Here is a 17,143-nt window from a genome sequence, read left to right on the forward strand (position 1 = left end):
TGGAGCTATTCATCTGTAGTAATGTTTCATTTGTTACAAATGTTCTTAGATGCTCTTTATCTTCAACAGGAGCCAGGAACCTATGTTGATTAGCTCACCTCAGAAGGTGTGGGGCTAGGGATTGTGGAAATAGAGAAGGCGGTAATTACAGAATTTTGTTTCTCCTATGTCTATGTCTGATGCCACAGGCTCCTGGCTGAGTTAGTTCACCCCAGCCTGGCACACTGTGCTCTCAGAGACTCACAGGCAGCAGAGACATCCTTGGTCTTCAAGGGTTGCAAATGTAAGTCATGCATAGACACAAAATCTTGAAGGAAATGTGGAATTCCTGATAGGAGAAGGAATTTTTTTAACACATGCATGAATTTCCCCCTGCACAACTCAAACAAGGGAATGTGTCCTATTGTTTGCTTTTGGAAAAGTTAAAGCAGCTATTAGACAAGACATGTCTATACCACAGTCTCTACCTGGTTGAACTTGACTCTCTCATTCTATGACACTGATGAAATGGAAACATTATGCTTGATGTTACATATTTCTCTCTCTCTATAGGAACTGGAACAGTCCTGGGAGGGAACCCAGAAATGTGGAGTCCTATAGTAAACAGTGCAACAGGGTCCAACGTGTAGGTGATTTGTAGGCTGATTCACACGGAAATGTCTGTCTACTGCTGTGTTCTGGAAATTAGCTTGTCATTCACAAAAATATGCATGAACAACAACAAAAAATCTTTTGATTGTTTTTAAATTTGGAGAAGGTAACAGTGATTTTAGACTTTGAGCTGAATTATACTACGTAGAGTGAAGGGGAGCAAGTTTTAAAGGAAGATGGCAGCCAAATTCTTTTGTTATTTAATTTTTTATTTTTTTCCAAGAACAGTTAACATTTACTAGGCACCTATTGGCCTCAGTCACTTGCATCTAAAGAGCAAAGCTAATTTAACCACAGCCCGTGTTCTTTGAAATGGTTAGCCTTATTTCTTAGCTCTGTTAGCCACTATTCTAACATTCGCTTCAAGTTCAATTTTAATAATCTAATCTGTCACTGTCTACTGCTCCCTGCCACATGAACAAAAAAGTTTGGGGAGGAATAAGGCGAGCAGTTTACATTTTCTGTGGATACTTCAAGTAATTGGCCCCAAAGTGAAATTATTGAGTTGGCCATGGTTTATCATGTTCTGAGGGCATAAAAGATGGAGGGAAATGGACCTGTAGAAAGAGTTGGCATTCGAGAATGACTGAATGTGTGGAAAATCCTATAACTTCACTTCAACTGGCCTAATATCCTGAGTCACTAGATGGTCAGAAGAGTGGATAGGGAACGAAGGGAACAAACTGATGTACATTTATACTGAAAACCGAAAACAAAGCTTGTACAGGATGAACAGCAAATGAAACAGCTTCTGTCAAAATAAAATCTCGCACAGGTCATTTTTATACATACATGGACATACGCACACCCACACACACAGACACACGAGCAGGAATGTGTGTTTTGTAAGATAGGTCCTTGGAAATAGACATTCTTAGCAAATATGGATGACAGATCAATTGTAATTTATTTTCTTTTAACACTGTATCATCATAAAGAAAACTGGTATAAATGAAAAAATCTATTTCAAATATCTACATCTAAAATTTTAGGCAGTGAAAAAGCACTTTGTTGACAAGGAGTGTGGAATGATGTATGTTAACTGTCAGAAACTGCTGAATGCCTCGCTTAGTTGCCACAAACAAGTTCACATATCAGAACGAACAATACTGCTAAATATTCCTTTTTATCCCATTTTTTTTTGTTTTGTTAAAACATACTGGGAGAAAGAAAAGAAAAGAAAAACTGGAAATCCATACATCTTTCAAAAGTTTGAGATTGAAGCAATATTTAGAACCATAGATGAGGAAACACTGTGGCATTGGTGTAATATACACAATGCGCTTCTCTTCTTTAATCTGTAATGTACATCAAATACTTTACAACAATGCATTAACAAAAGGCAAGAAACATCTTGCTGTACAGAGGAACCCCAATGCAACCTGAAGCCTAGAATCACAACGGATGAAGAGAGTAAACAAAGCGTGAGAAGCCGTCCCTCTGAAGTGTGTGCCTTTGCTGCCTCTGTGCTTCGAACCTTCACAACCCACCACCCCAACGGCCGCCTCTGCGGCTTCCAGCCACATTCGATACACACCACACTCAATACTCTACCGCTCGAACTAGCAAGGTGTCGCATGTGTCGTATTTAGGATCGCTTTAGCTTTCTATGGACGTCCAAGTTAGCTTTCAATTCATTTAGCTTTCTAAAAGAGCTCTTAATATTTCCGTACATAGCCTTGCTATGGAACAGGCTTTAACAAACTAAAATTTGCAGGGGAGAAAATAAAAAAGCAATGTCTGTGGTATGCATGCACATGCACTGTTCCCGGAGCGCCTCGTGCCACCCGCCCCTCACACCCAGGAGTCGGGGGAGGCGGGGTAGTGGCTGGTTTCATAGTTCAGTTCACTGTAGGGACGGGCAGCCGAGTAGAAGTCGACATAGTTGCCGGTGGACTTGAGTCCCAGGTGCATGGTGTACTCGCTGGCGGGAGGGCGATGGTGGACCTGGTCCTCAAAGAAGGACTCGTCGTAATTTCTTGTGGAATTCTGAAACGGCTGGTAGGTCTCGTAATCTTTTCTGCTGGGCTCCTGTGGGACTGGCTGTGCTGAAACCTGCACAGAGAAGAGGGTCCACCTGGGTTAGTTCGTTTCCCCTGAGTCCAACCTCCTCTGTTGCCAAGGCGCTCAACCCTCCTTCAAAGTCAAGGCTATGAACGTCAGCCTGATGCTTGTCCAAAGGCTGCTAACTGCTGATGGCCATTTGTTCTAAAAACTGGTTTCTGCACCCACATGCTACTATTCTAGATAATTGTTTTTGAAAAATTATTATTGTGGTAAAATATATACAACATAAAATTCACCATTTTAACCGTTTTTAAGTGTATAATTCAGTGGCATTAAGTACAGTCACAGTGTTGTGTAATCATCACTGTCCATTTCCACAACCTTCTCATCATCCCAAACAGACACTGTCCCCAATAAGCATAAACTCCCCCTTTCCCCTGCCCCCATGGTACTGCCTGTCTCTATGAATTTGAATATTCTAGGTACCTCACATAAATGGAGTCATACAGTATTTGTCCTTCTGTGACTGGCTTCTTTCACTTAGCAGAATGTCCTTAAAATTCATCCATGTGACAGGATTTCCTTCTTTTGTCTTTAAGGCTGAATAATATTCCATTGAATGGAGAAACCACATTTTGCTTCTCTATCATCTGTCAGTGAACACATGGGTTGTTTCCACCTTTTGACTATTGTGAATAATGCTGCAATGCACAGGCGGGTACCAGTATCTGCTTGAGTCCTTGCTTTCAATTTTGTGGGGTACCTACAAGTGGAAATGCTGGATCTTGTGGTCATTCTATGTTTAACTTCGAGGAATCATCAAACCGACGGAGCAGCTGCACTGTTTTACTGGATAACTCTTTCAAGAGGTAGGTGTACACCAGAAGCTACGGAACACAAGCAGTTTCTGTTCATCTTCCCAGCATTTTCTCTATTCCATCTAGGTGTTGCCATCCCAGACAAAGGGATAGTGAAGATCTATAAGATCTAAGGGTCAGTCAGGCATCTTCTTGCCCTGGGGTGGGCTGTGATCACTACCTGCCTGGAGGAATGGGCTTCCTGATAGTAGGGCCATTCCGTTACACCTGCCTAAGTGACCAGGCACCACAGCCTTAGAGAGATACACAGAGAAGCACGTGATGAAAAGGGAACGCACTCCAAATATACTCTGGAGAACCAACATGTTTCTAACTTGATTATGACTTGGCGGAACTCAAGAATGCTGGGGTGGGATGATGAAACCTTTGGTTAGTAAGGAGAGGTCGCCAGAAGTGCCGGTCCCCCAGCCCACCTCATCGCGCCCTGTTTGCTGTCTGGTCCTCTGCAGGTTACTGTCTGACGTAGGGGACCTTGAAGGTTAAAGGGATCACAGAAGCCTTGGAGAAATGTGAAGTCAAGAATGGCTCCCTCAGCTTGGCTATAAAGACAGTAAGACAGAGTGTTCATGGACTGACAATTAGCATTTGTGTGTGTGTGGGGCCTACCTATCCTGTTCCCTTCGGGGATCCCTTTCCAAGCACCATGCCCCTGAAATGAGTAGACTTTATCAAGGAGCCGCGTGAGGACCACAGCTAGTGCACACGGGTACATACAAAGCTCAGCTCAAATGCAATAACCAAGGTGTGAGGTCTGGTGTGAATGATAAAACAGCCTTAAAGAAACAGTTTGATCAGTTTTGAGCCGATTCAGTAATTTCCTATTAATTTAACTAAGGTTCAGAATGGAAACAACCTCCAGAAATTGGTCTTAGTTAATAGATAATGATTTGTAATTAGCACGTTGTGTGTAAATGAATGCTTGTAATGGCCTGTAATTCTCTCAAGTTCGTGAAACTCCCTCTTATATATGTAATTGATTTATATTAGTAATCAACCTGCTCTTCAAAGAAGTGAGCTTAAACACAGCTACCATCCAGGATGTGTCACACGTCTGGTGAGTGGTGGCTGAATGAATGACCTTTCTGTCTACCTGATCCGTAGAGCATAGATGTTTATCAGCCTGAGACCTTGGCCATCAGAGGGACATTTGGAACGAATCTGCAGCATCTACAATTAAACGTTGCTAAGCCCAGGTCTGCCATGTTACTTGGGCGAACTAAGGGGCCCTTTGCTGTTCTTTGAAGAGCTACACTGAACTTCTCCACTGCAACACCATGCTGTCAACCAAGCATAGAGCGCACAAGGGGTTAGAGTTGGGAGGTTGGGAAAAATTACACAGGGAGGGAACCAGAATGTACTGTGTTTCTATTTCGGTGGGCACTGCATCCAACACTTAACACATTCTTTTTTGTTTAATCTGCCAATACACATGAACATGTATGTACCATGTTTCCCTGAAAATAAGACCTAGCGGGACAATCAGCTCTAATGCGTCTTTTGGAGCAAAAATTTATATAAGACCCGGTCTTATTTTACTATAAGACCGGGTCTTATATAATTATAATATAATATAATATAATATAATATAATATAATATAATATAATATAATATAATTATATAATACCGGGTCTTATATTAATATTTGGTCCAAAAGATGCATTAGAGCTGATGGTCCGGGTAGGTCTTACTTTTGGAGAAACACAGCATACAGTTAACTCTGCTGTATTTCTTTGTAAGTATGGAATGGACTGGTAGGAACTCAATAGGAATTTTGGGAGTTTAAGAAGCTAAACTTAAGGATGTCTGTGACCTGTTGACCCCAGACATAAAAACCGAGGGTCACAAACCTTATTTCACACTAACAGGTGTTTCTGCTAGGTGGCCTTCATCTTGGAATTCACTGAAAATGAGAATGGAGTCCCAGGTAGTCACATGGGGAGCGCCAGAGCTGAGCAGATGCCCGGCTCCTTTTCCGCTGAGTCACGGAAAGCCTGGTGTGCAGCTTTTGCCCAGGCCCCGACCTCGTTTTGTCTTGCATTGGGCCTATTGTCTCCTTCTCAGCTTGCACTGTCCTTTGCCTTATCTCAGAGATCCATTTGAAATCATTTCTTTCAGTGAATCACTTCTTTAAGCTGAGGTGTTGTCCATCCCGTGTGGTGAAGCTCGTGAGGCCCAGCTAGTGACTAAGGACACCCAGGAGACTAGAGCGTCCAGCAGAGGACCAGCTTTGACAATGAAACTGAATGGACCCAGAGCACCTCTCCTGGGTAAACTATTCAAGTTGGCTTTTTACCAGCTGAGAGGTTGTGAGGTCACTTTTGGCCAGGAAAGTTCCAAAAATGAAAGCATTTGATCTGGAATGGCTAGTCATGCCCACATGGCCAGAGAATCTGAATCGTGGAGATTCAGATTACAAGGTCATCTCAGAATCATCCAACTGGAAGAGAACCAAATTGTCTCCTCTTTCCAAAGGTTAGGATGGTCATCCTTTATTCAGTTCCCAAGAGGGAAAGCTGCAAGAGCCAACGTTTATTCTAATAACAATCCAAAATAAGTAGAACACTTTATTCTCTTCCCCCCAAGTTCATTGGGGCGTCATAATGATTTCCTTGGCAATATTTTAAGGGAAAAAACAACTCTCTTTGGTTGACATTTAAAAATGTTTCTTGATGTTAGAATGGAGTTAACAATCTAATTGACTACTTCCCTTTGCTGGACCTGCCGAGGGACTGACGATGGCACTAAATGGTGCCATAGAACTCAGTTCTGCGGTGGCCTGCTGGCAACGGCTCCCTGTGCTGACAAGGGGTGCAGAGCTTGGTACCCATCCCAACTGGGTTCCAGCTGCATTTTCGTGAGACGCTGTGGCCTTGACATTCACACTAAGGCTGAGTCGAGTACCTTCTGGGGTACCATGGGAAAAGGCTACAGCAGGCTGAGCTCACTATCACAGCAGAGATGCCATCTTAGCACATTAATTCTAATTTGCTTAAATGCTCAGAATGGACTTAGGTGAAAAGAACGTGCCCCGAGAACATTACGGACTGCCCTCTAAACCAGACTGCAGGCAGTCCTTTGGAATCTCCTGCAGCCAGCCACGCTGTGAGATGCCCAGGACCCCTGGGCCACACCAGGGCGTTTCTTCATTGCCAACAATAGTGGAATTCCATGGAGAGAAAGGCTGGTGTAGAACAAGCTGATTCTGGTCATGAACTTTTCTCGACTTACCTAAACTAAAGACTAATCTTGCATTCCTGGGTGCAAATCTGGGTCCTAGCACATCTTGATAAGTATCTTTCAGAGCTGGAGATGGTTCCCTCGTTATAACTGCTACTTGCTAAAAAGGGTTAATTTTCATAAACAGAATTGGCATTTCCAACATATTTTGCTGCTATTTTCCGTTATGTTTGGGCAGGCATGTTGACAATGTGGATAGTGGGAGGCCACCCGTGGTGATTTCTCGTCTAGAGCCCATGCCCCGATTTATTTATTCATTGGCCTCTTTGCTTTTAGCAACAACCAGAACTGAGGGAGGCTGAGTAGATGTGAGCGACATGTCAGGCAGGCTGGAGGGTACAGGCATTGACCAGGGGGTCGCCAGCGACACCAGATGTCTTCAGGAGCAGCTGGATATGGACTGAAAAATCGAGGGCAAAAGGATATCTCCTCTACTCACTCTCATTTCTCCTGTTGATGGTGGACTAAAGAAAACCATAATGTAAGGTCGAGGAGATCGTTTTTGTGTCCTTTACCTTCTTCCCTTGGAAATGGCCCTGCAGGGGACATTCTACCTGCTAGAAGAGGGTCCCTTTCCTTTTCGAAGATGCTGCCCCGCTGGATGTTTAGAAATTTTCAAAAACAAGCCATTGCTCTTCCATGACAATTTCATCTGGATAGTGTGACCAAGCAACAGGTTTCAGGTTTCTCTTTCAGCCTGACTTTCCCGACCTATGGCAGGAATCCAGGCCATCAGCGGGAAGCCAGTCCTGGCAACTGTCACTGGTAGTCAACAGGTATGAGAAATGTCAGTCCTTCTGTGATGACCACCAAAGTAGGAAAAAAAACATGAAGCTGTCCATCAAGGAAGGAGCAGAGGCTGTGCCTTTTGGCTTTTAAAGAACCCACAGAACCACGGACAAAATGAGCCTTGGATGAATGTTGGCCGATTAAAACACACACACACACAAACTTAGACTGGTTCTTTAAGTACCTACCATTCCAGCGCGCCTCAAACTTGAACGTGAACAAAAATCACCTAGACACCTTGATAAAATGTGAGTGTGATGCAGAAGACCTCGGAAGGGTTAGGGTTAGGGCCAGAGGAGAATCTCTTCTGCATTTCTAGCAAACTCCTGGTGATGCTGGTGGTTCCCCAACTAGACTTCGAATAGTAAAGCAGTTTAAACTGCATCCTATTTAGTCATTCATATGGAAGTTGATGTATCTATTTTATTTGTAATTACCACACATAATGAATGCTTTCTTCCGAATAAGAGTTGGCTGGGTTACAGGAGGTACTTAAACCTGGTCTAGTACTCAGATAATTTGTCTCGTAACCAGCATCTTCCGCTTGTATAAGCGGGGCTTGCTTTCCTTCTTTAAGTTTTGCATCATCGAAGAAAACTTGCTGTCTACCATGAGACAAGGTGTGTGGTTGTAATAAGTCTGAGAGTGTTGTCAATTTGAGGCTGTTCTGACGACGGCCGCCACCCACATGGATTCCGTGTGACGTGTGAGAGAAGAGCAGCATTCTTTTCTTTTTCAGTTCTGTATGCATGTCCCATTGAAGTTAACTTATTTTTACAATGCCCGGATAATTCCCATGAGTCAGAGGGGAAAATACATACAAACGTTCTGCAGCTCATTTACCTGGTTATGTTTGATGTCTTCTGCGGGCGCACCATATGAATTCCTATACAAAGTTGAAATTCCAGTATTTTGAGCTGAAAGCAAAAGGGAAACACAAGTATTAGCAAAGAAAGCAAGATGTCAAATGGAGACTAACGGTTATCGAGGCAAGTTCTTGCCCTAACAACCTTTCTCGTGGACCATTCCAGGTGGAAGAACTCCTTTGGCCCCGGACACTTCATTTTTGCATATAGATATTAAGAAAGAAGAACAGTCCTTCTCTAAAATTCCCATGGCATGTCAGCCTCTTGCAATAATGTTCAGATTCTAGACAGGGTCAGGGCAGGTGTGACAAACAGATGGTCATTTTGCAAGTTTTATTGCCTTCCTTTCGGGTGAAAACTGGCGGATAATAAAAGCTTGTCACCTGCACTGAAGCATGAAGGAATCTGTATCAGCAGCTTAGTTTTTAGCTGGAGAATGACAAGAATGAAATTTCGAATTCAAGCTCACAGAAGTGCTTGATCATCTTTCAGACAGGTCATTTCTCAATGGCCCGAAGGACAGGCAGGAAGCACCACCTGCTTGCAGCCTGCGCGGCTGGGGTCTGGGTGTCTGTGGCCGTGGAATCCCTTTAGGCACAGAGATAAGAGGCATCCCCCCCCACACACACACCCCAGTCTAGTGAGCAGCCTGAGGTCTAGTTGAAAGGAAGGAAGGTCTTCTCCAGTTACTTCCACAGGCCTGGGGGGGGGGGGTGCCTTTTTGCCCACCTCCTCGGCTGGAACCCTCCAGGCTCGAGCCACAGACCCAGAGGAAGGGCCCAGGGTACCACTCCCCTCATAGCAACTCGAAGATAATGATTAAAGAAAGCTTTGAAAATGTTTGCTGAGTGTCACTGGGGTACAAAACACTCTAGAAATAAAGAAGGGCTTATTTTTTGCTTCCAGTGTCTATGGGATAATGAAATAGGATGACACACTGTCTTTTCTCTCATAGATACAGGCCTCTACAGACACAAAGTCAGGGTAACCTACCATTTCACCCATGATTATTACTAAGAGCCCATAATAGCTGTGCAATAAAACTCCTTTTGGAAATTTTACTTGGGAAGTAAGGGCCGAGAGCCCATTTTCAATTTTAAAGACTACTCAGACTTTCTGGTTGAATACACATCACTCTTGTCTCTATAGTACTGTGAAAACTACCGTCTCTTGCCTGGATCACTCCTACAGAATCCTCTCCGACTGCCCAGCTTCCGCTCTGCCCAACCCTGCTCCTTCGTCCATCCTCTTCCCAACAGCTGAGCGAGCATCTTGTTAGACATACTGGATGAGGTCACTCCCGCTGCTTATAGTGCTCAGTGCCCTGTCTGGGATTATGCTCGAAGCCAAGCTCCCCATTATGGTCTACGAGGCTCCAAATGAACCGGCCTCTGCCTAACCTCTGCAGCTTCTGCCCTTCGGGGAGCCACAGCTATGCTGGCCCATGTTCCTTGCTCGAGTTTGCCAGGTTTGTTTTGCTTCAAGGATGTTGCACGGCTGATCCTGCTGCCTGGAACTCGCTTCCCCGGGACTCTGGGCTGCCTGCTTCTCCTCGCTGGAGGATAGGATTCGGCTCACATGTCTGCACCCTGCCCATGTCAGTTAAAGTAACCCTGCCCACCTGGCACCTTCTATCTCGTGACCTTTCTTTTCTCTGTGATACTCAGCCATGTGTCATTACCTTGTTGGTGAGCTTGTTTATTGTTTACCTTGTGTGTTGCCTACCTTCACCTATGAGAGCAGAAGCTCCATGAGGACAGAGATCGGTCTGTCCTGACACCTTTGCAGGTATCCTGGCATCTGGGACAATGCCTGGCCTCCGTGGATGTTCACAGAATGAGTGTTTTGTTTGCTGAGTGAACGAACGAATGAGTAAACCTTAGAAAATCTTCCTTCAGAGCTATAATGTGCTGAGAGGAAATGTCACTTCATGAACAAGGTGAATTTTTTTTCTGTTAGAATAAAACTCATTTTTATTTGATAGACCAAGCACTGCTATAGCCTTGCCTCCCTCCCTGTCGTGTTTGTGGCTTCTGAGCTAAAGGTGTTTCTACTGGAAGTGCTTTTCTCCTGCTCTTTGGCCACTTCACCTGTTTAGAGGAGTCTGTGTAGCTGAGATTGAACTTCTGGCCTTTGCAGACACACGAAGCAGGTGTCTTTACAGATGCTCTGTCCCTGTATGTCTGAGCTCAGAGCAGACTCACAGCAAAATGCCTTTCTTTTTAAAAGATTTTATTGGTGAAGGGGAACAGTGTGTACTTCCAGGACTTCTTTTTCCAAGTCAAGTTGTCCTTTCGATCTTAGTTGTGGAGGGTGCTGTTCAACTTCAAGTTTTGTCCTTTCAGTCTTAGTTGTGGAGGGCGCAGCTCAGCTCCAGGTCCAGTTGCCGTTGCTAGTTTTAAGGGGCTCAGCCCACCATCCCTTGCGGGAGTTGAATTGGCAACCTTGTGGTTGAGAGGATGCGCTCCAACCAACTGAGCCATTCGGGAGGCAGCTCAGCTCAAGGTGCCGTGTTCAATCTTAGTGGCAGGGGCGGAGCCCACCATCCCTTGCGGGACTCGAGGAGTTGAAATGGCAACCTTGTGGTTGAGAGCCCACTGACCCATGTGGGAATTGAACCAGCAGCCTTCGGAGTTAGGAGCATGGAGCTCTAACCACCTGAGCCACCGGGCCGGCCCTCTTTTTTTTTTTTTTTTATAGGCTTCAATTTCCAACTGAATCAACATATTGAAGATTAGAATGGCTTCAAAAGGCATAAGAGAGACACTGACGAAAACAGAACAGACCACTTGATGTAAAGGCATTTGGGAAGCTCAGATGGGAGAACAAAACCCCCAGGTGAATTTTAAAGTCAGGCCGTGTAGGTGCTGGGATCACACAGCTCTCCTGTGATGCGTGCTTCTGAACACGTAATGTTCCCAGGGAATCATGACCGCAAGAAAAAGCTAAAACAATCCTGCATGCCTGAGTGAACAGCTGACTTTGGTTTTCTGAGGGCTCCTCAGTGGCAGGAAACACTAAAGAGAGAAGACATTTTAAGAGACTCCATCTAAGCTAGAAAATGAATCCAGAAAAGGTGGGTGGAGGGAAGCCTGGATTAAAAACCTAAGTGGATCTGAATTTCTAAGATCTAGCAGGTGAGATTATAACCAAGGCAAAGAACTGCTTTCACTTCAAATTTTCCCATATTGCATTTCGAGGATGAAGCTTCCCATGGTTTTCTCACAGCAGAGGGAATGTTTCCTTTGGGGAAAATGGTAGGACATCCTCTGATGCCTTTAGAAACAAAGCAGTGGCAGTTTTTCAGATATTTTTCAATGCACAGAACTTTAAGTGTCCCTGGATTTATTGGTGAATGAGAAAAAGTACTGCTCTTGATGTGGAGGTCATAAGAAATGTGATCTGCAAGTAAGTGATGGGCACTTGATGAAGCGCTGCAGAGCAGAGGTTGGCAATCCATCCTTTCCATTCCTCTGTGAAATGCTGGCTCCCACCCGCTTGGCGGGGGGCTTATTCATGCCACCACGGGTCTCACCACCGACACTAACACCCTTATCTCCACCCGCACCACCAATACTCCTGCTATCACCACTTCCTCCATCACCACCTCTACTTCCTCCGTCACCACCACCATCACCACTACCTCCCCCACCACCACCACCTCTACCACCATCACCACCACCTCCTCCATCACCGTCACCATCGTCACCATCACTACCTCCTCCGTCACCACCAGCAATGTGATAATAACAACTACCTTTTACATAGTCTGTGTTGGCTTAAAGGGAGCCTTCCTGTCTAAACATATTATTCAGTAAAGACCTTACTGTTCTTCTAGGCTTGCTACATGACTGATAGTGTAGTACTGAATGGCATTTTTAAATAAATAAGAGCAGAGTTGTTTAAGCCTCTAAAGAAGTTTGAAAATTTGCATATATCTCAATACTGGGGTTGTCAAGATCCCTGATATTTTCTAGGGAAACTAAACATCAGAAACATAATAGATTTTATTTTTTACTTTATTATGTGTGCCGGGCATGAACATGTACCGTTGGAGCTACTTCAACATAAACACCCCCACATTTCAAAGCTTTCTGGATAGTTCATTCCACTGGGCAAGAAAGGTAAAGTTAAACTTAAATAATAATGTGGTCAATTTCACAATTATTCTTGTAATTATAATCTCAGTTTGTCATCAGACTGCCAGTGATGTACGTACCTAGGGCAATAATAATCACAAAGTGACTGGGTCAGGTGACTTTGGTGTCACTACTACTCTGGAGTAATCAGTACAAATTAGATTGTCCTCTGAATGTACTGACTCTAGGGAACCAGCATCTAAATTCATAATCCCTTTGTTCATGCTTATCTACGACAGGGCAACACTGATGGGGAAAAAACAGTGCATGAGAATAATATGTCCTATATAATGAGCTCAGTTCCCCCATTCTTAGTTGTAATTTGTGTTTTTTTTTTAATTTATTGGGGTGACAATTGTTAGTAAGTTCCCCCATTCTTGAAACAGTCCAGGAGTAAGGGTGAGCTATCCCCTTGTAGGGTCATAGAGGCAGAGTACTGATGTGGGGGTGGGGATCCAAGAGCGTCTGTTTACTATGCTTCTCTTTATGCAGCCATGCAGAGTTAGCACGGAAAACACTGCCTCTGGGGTAAATACATTTACCATTAGAAAAAAGTTTCTCAGGCATCCTGGTCTGGAAGACACCTCAATAAATCATCCAATTTGTCTGTTCTGCCTCTCTGCATGTCTACACCTAAGTACTATTAGAGAAATGTCCCCATGCCTTTCAGGTTCTTTTGCTAAGAGGGTCTCAGTGTCTGTTTAGGGTTGTGTCGTTCACATTCCAGTTTTATGAACGGCTCCATCTGGCCCTGTGCTGTCACAGCCCTATTCCTCATGGCCTGTTTTCAGGAAAGACCCATCTCTATACCCATGTGGCAAAGAAGGATGTGGAGCCCCTCGTTAGAGATCCTGATGGCTCTGGCAGCTCTCCTTTCAAGGCATAACTCCCAGACTTTCCTTCAGTACCCCCAAGTTCTGCTTCTCGGAGGAGGGGCTAACCGGGCAGGGGGAGGTCTGTGGAAAGTCTGAAGGGGACGCCAAGAATGTGAATGACAAGGAGAGTTGTACAGAGTGAAAGGTTAAGGCCAAGTCTGATTATTAGGCTGGGCAGGGCATGCTGTAGGAATGGTGACTGGAACCAATTTTGGCCTCCAAATAGTCTCAGCTGATGAGAAAGGAGAGACAATGGGTATGATTGGGGTAGTGAAGGAGGAAGAGCATAAAAGATCAATGCCTCCCTAGGGAACTGTGGTCCTTGATTCTAATGTATCTTCTTGGGAGTTTGGTTTCAAGGCCAAAGGAGAAATGCCTCGACAGAAGTTCTGTGGGTTTCCCTTAAATCTTCTTCCTTTGCTCCCCTTCTATCTCTCCTCCTCTCTTTCTATCTCCCCTCCTCCCCTTCTTTTCTTATCCTCTTTCTCGTCCCTCCATTCTAATGGGCAAAGCTTGGCTATACCGCAAACCATCTTGGGTTATGCCAACTAAGAAGAAATTTACAGTGACTTCTCTCTCTAATGTGATAGAATATTATGAGCTGGGCAAGTGAGAGGGAAAGGAGTAGTAAAGAAAAGACTGAGGATAATGTGTGTAGCAGACATTGTCTCTGAGCTATTTTCAGGGATAAGATGCTCGGTTTTTACACCTCCAGCTGAATCTCCTCATCTCCAATTCCTGGGGATCTTCACTGTCAAGCTTTCAAGTTACCTGCTAGCGGCTAAGCCCTGCTGAGCTGTCCAGCATGGCTTGAAGTCTGATATCCCAGCCCTCTGCCCTGTCCCAGGTTAAGTCACCAGCTCCGAGGAGGAAATGCACAAAGTTGAGCTCACCTGTCATGGTGTCTTTCCTGGAAGTGTGTTCTCCTTTAGTTCCGTGGTAAGTGGCATTGCTGCCAGTGGACTCATAGTCTGTTTTCCTTTCTTTGAGGCTGATCATTTCCCGAGGTGAAGCTGGGGCACTTGCTACATAAAGAAATCAAAAGGATGACTTTTTGTGTCTCATTCCAGAACAGGGTTAGCTTTTCACACAAGCAGTTGAGGTCGTAAATACACCTGGCTCAACATATGTCAATATGTGTGCATGGGTCTGTTGATTTTCTTGTTCTTCGGACTCTTGTCTTTACCTAGTCCCTTACCCTGTATCATTTGGTGCTTTGCAGTTAAAGGGACACATAAGTTGGAGGCACGTAATTAAGGACTATTTCGTGGGGCCGTCTTCCTTAGAGAGACATCCTAGAGGGAACATGATTCTCCCCAGGTGTTGAGGACAGTTTTAAGAATGAGATCTGTCTTGGTTTCTTTATTTCTCTTTTCCTTATACTTTCCTTCCTCCCTCTCTCCCTCCCTCTTTGACTTCCTTCTTTCTTCCTTCCTTTTATTAATTAGATGTGTTTCAGAGGAGCTATTACTGATAGTGAGGAATCCCTGATGAAAATAAGTGCAGTTTTATTTAAATACCAAGTTATCCAGAAACTGCTTAAAGGAAAGCAGAGGAAACAACTCCCCACACAGGATGATGGGTGGGGCAGAAACAATCCAACCTGCAAAGATCGGCCTGCTGGGGTGGGCTGGGGGCAGGCTGGGAGGACAGCACCTTCTTCCTAACGGAGCTTGCGCCAAGCTTTTTTGATGAATGTCCCCAATAATTGCCCTGCCTCACCTCGCACCTCCACCCCTCACTGCCTGTCAGACTGCAGACTGGGGAATGAGCCCTGTCACCCTTTTGTGTCTCCATTTCTACAACGATAGGTTGTGATTATAGGATTCCCTGGGAATTCCATGTTTCTTTAACAAACGGGTCCCAGAACACAGGAAAAGCTGAACTTGGAGGGATAAGGAAGTAAACAAAAAGAGGTTTAGTTTTCTTGAAAGATCAGATGGGTCGGGAAGAACTAAACAGCCCTGTCAATGCAGAGACGTGTTGCAGGAAGTGGAATAAGACCTGTGTGTGCGGGCAGTGAGGCATCCAGCCGGGCACTGCCCCCCTCCCTCCGCCCCATGGTTGTCCTTACATTGGTCTCCATACTCAAGATGCCACTCATATCCAGAGCTCAGTTAATTGTATCTAACTCAATATGAGCTCAGCAAAGCACTCTTCTGCCTCAAAGCCTCCCCTAGCTGCTTGTGCTCGAGCTTCAGAAACTCAGTGAACCTTGGGACTCACCTGTGAACTTAGGGATTCAGGACCCGACCCTAGATCTTTTGAGTCTGAATTTTCAGGGGATGGGCCTAGGAATCCATATTTAATAAACAGACGTGGTGATTATTAAGGCTAGGGGAACCCTGGGTTTTAGGATAAAGCCCTCTTTCTTTGCCTAGTGTCTAAGACTTTCCCCAGTCAAGCCTCAGTTTACCCTGTAGCTTATTGTACACACTCTCCCTGGGATCCCTCAGCTCTAGCCCCCTGGGTAAGCCTGAACATACCTCTCTTTTCACTCTCTAAGCCATTTGATTCATTTCATCTAACTTAATATCTTCTACGTGCAAATCTCTATGTTAGGCACTGGGGGACAGAAACATGAATCACTTCACACTTTCTGAACTAGAGGTGTTCTCAATCAGGTGAGGAAGTGGACGTGCAAATAAACCAGAATAAAAGGCAGGGTGCTCAGTAGATGTCACAGACAAATGCTAGGAAGGGGACTTTGTTCATCTTGTCCTGACATCTGAAACGCCTCCCATCCACTTCTCAAACCTATCAAAATAAAATTGAGGCACACTGCTCAGCTCTTGAAAATCCTCAGAGGTTGCCAATCCTGGTTGCCCATTAGAATTACTTGGAATAGTTTAAAAAATACAAATGCTTGAGTCCCACCCAAAATCAGTTGGACCAAAAATCTCTGGGTGTAAATCCAATGGGAAGACAGAGAAACAAAGTCAGCCGGACTCCGTCCAGTTCCTGCGTGTTCTCAGGCCACGCTCTGCTGCGTCCGCTCACCTCCTCGTCCCTCTGCCCTCCTCTTCTGTCTTCTGCGCTCCCTCCTTCACTCCGGGAGAGTCCCTTTCCTGCCTTTGCTCCTTGGCTCCTAGGTCTTTCTGCATCAAGGCTAGCCTTTTATTAGTCACTGCCAGGCAATCACGAAGGAATGATATTTTAGAGCCCCTTGACCAAAGCTTTTAAAATTAGAATCTACTACTGCACAGATGGTGGGGTTCATTAAACCACATCAAGTGTGTAATTATCTCCTGAGACCTCATGCACCGTGGTCTCTGGTAAACAGGGTGATACTCTGGGGAAAAATCAAATCATGCAAACAAGTGTTTATTAGGTGTCTTGGATGTACGTCGCCTAGGAAATACCAGGCAGCACCTTCCCTAAATGGCGAGAATGCTCACAGCCTGCTAGGGGCTGCTGCTCCTTCTGGCACCATTCTATCTTCCTCACGCTGACTGGTTCTTAGCAATTAGAGCTTTTAAAAAGACACTATCCTTGTGCTTCCCAGACTCAGTGGTCTTTATCTTTTTAAGAATTACAGAAGTCTGACCATAAAAAGCCACATCCGTGCTTCTCAGACAGGTGGAAGTTTCTACAGTCTGCCGGGGTGGGGGTCCTATTCTCTCGTCTAGTGTGGAACTAACCGTTAGAGCGGTGACACCACACTAAGAGCTTTCAAAGGGCAGAGACAGGCTCCTTTATT

General features: G+C 44.8%; 1 protein-coding gene across 5 annotated transcripts in view; it reads right to left on the reverse strand.

Annotated features, from left to right (window-relative positions):
* Window positions 1–1,539: 1,539 nt before the first annotated feature.
* Window positions 1,540–17,143, reverse strand: part of CTNND2 (catenin delta 2) — an 831,455-nt gene continuing 815,851 nt past the window's right edge. For all 5 annotated transcript variants that reach the window (XM_074329072.2, XM_088796434.1, XM_074329071.2 and 2 more), the window contains 3 exons: window positions 14,337–14,468; window positions 8,407–8,480; window positions 1,540–2,706 (listed from right to left, as the gene is read on the reverse strand). In XM_074329072.2, the coding sequence (XP_074185173.2) occupies window positions 2,446–2,706; window positions 8,407–8,480; window positions 14,337–14,468 (467 nt within the window). In that variant the 3' untranslated portion in view covers window positions 1,540–2,445. The remainder of the gene's footprint in view (window positions 2,707–8,406; window positions 8,481–14,336; window positions 14,469–17,143) is intronic.

Source organism: Rhinolophus sinicus, chromosome 3 (assembly GCF_057876585.1).
Source record: "Rhinolophus sinicus isolate RSI-liver-muscle chromosome 3, RSI-T2T, whole genome shotgun sequence".
Classification (NCBI taxonomy): domain Eukaryota; kingdom Metazoa; phylum Chordata; class Mammalia; order Chiroptera; family Rhinolophidae; genus Rhinolophus; species Rhinolophus sinicus.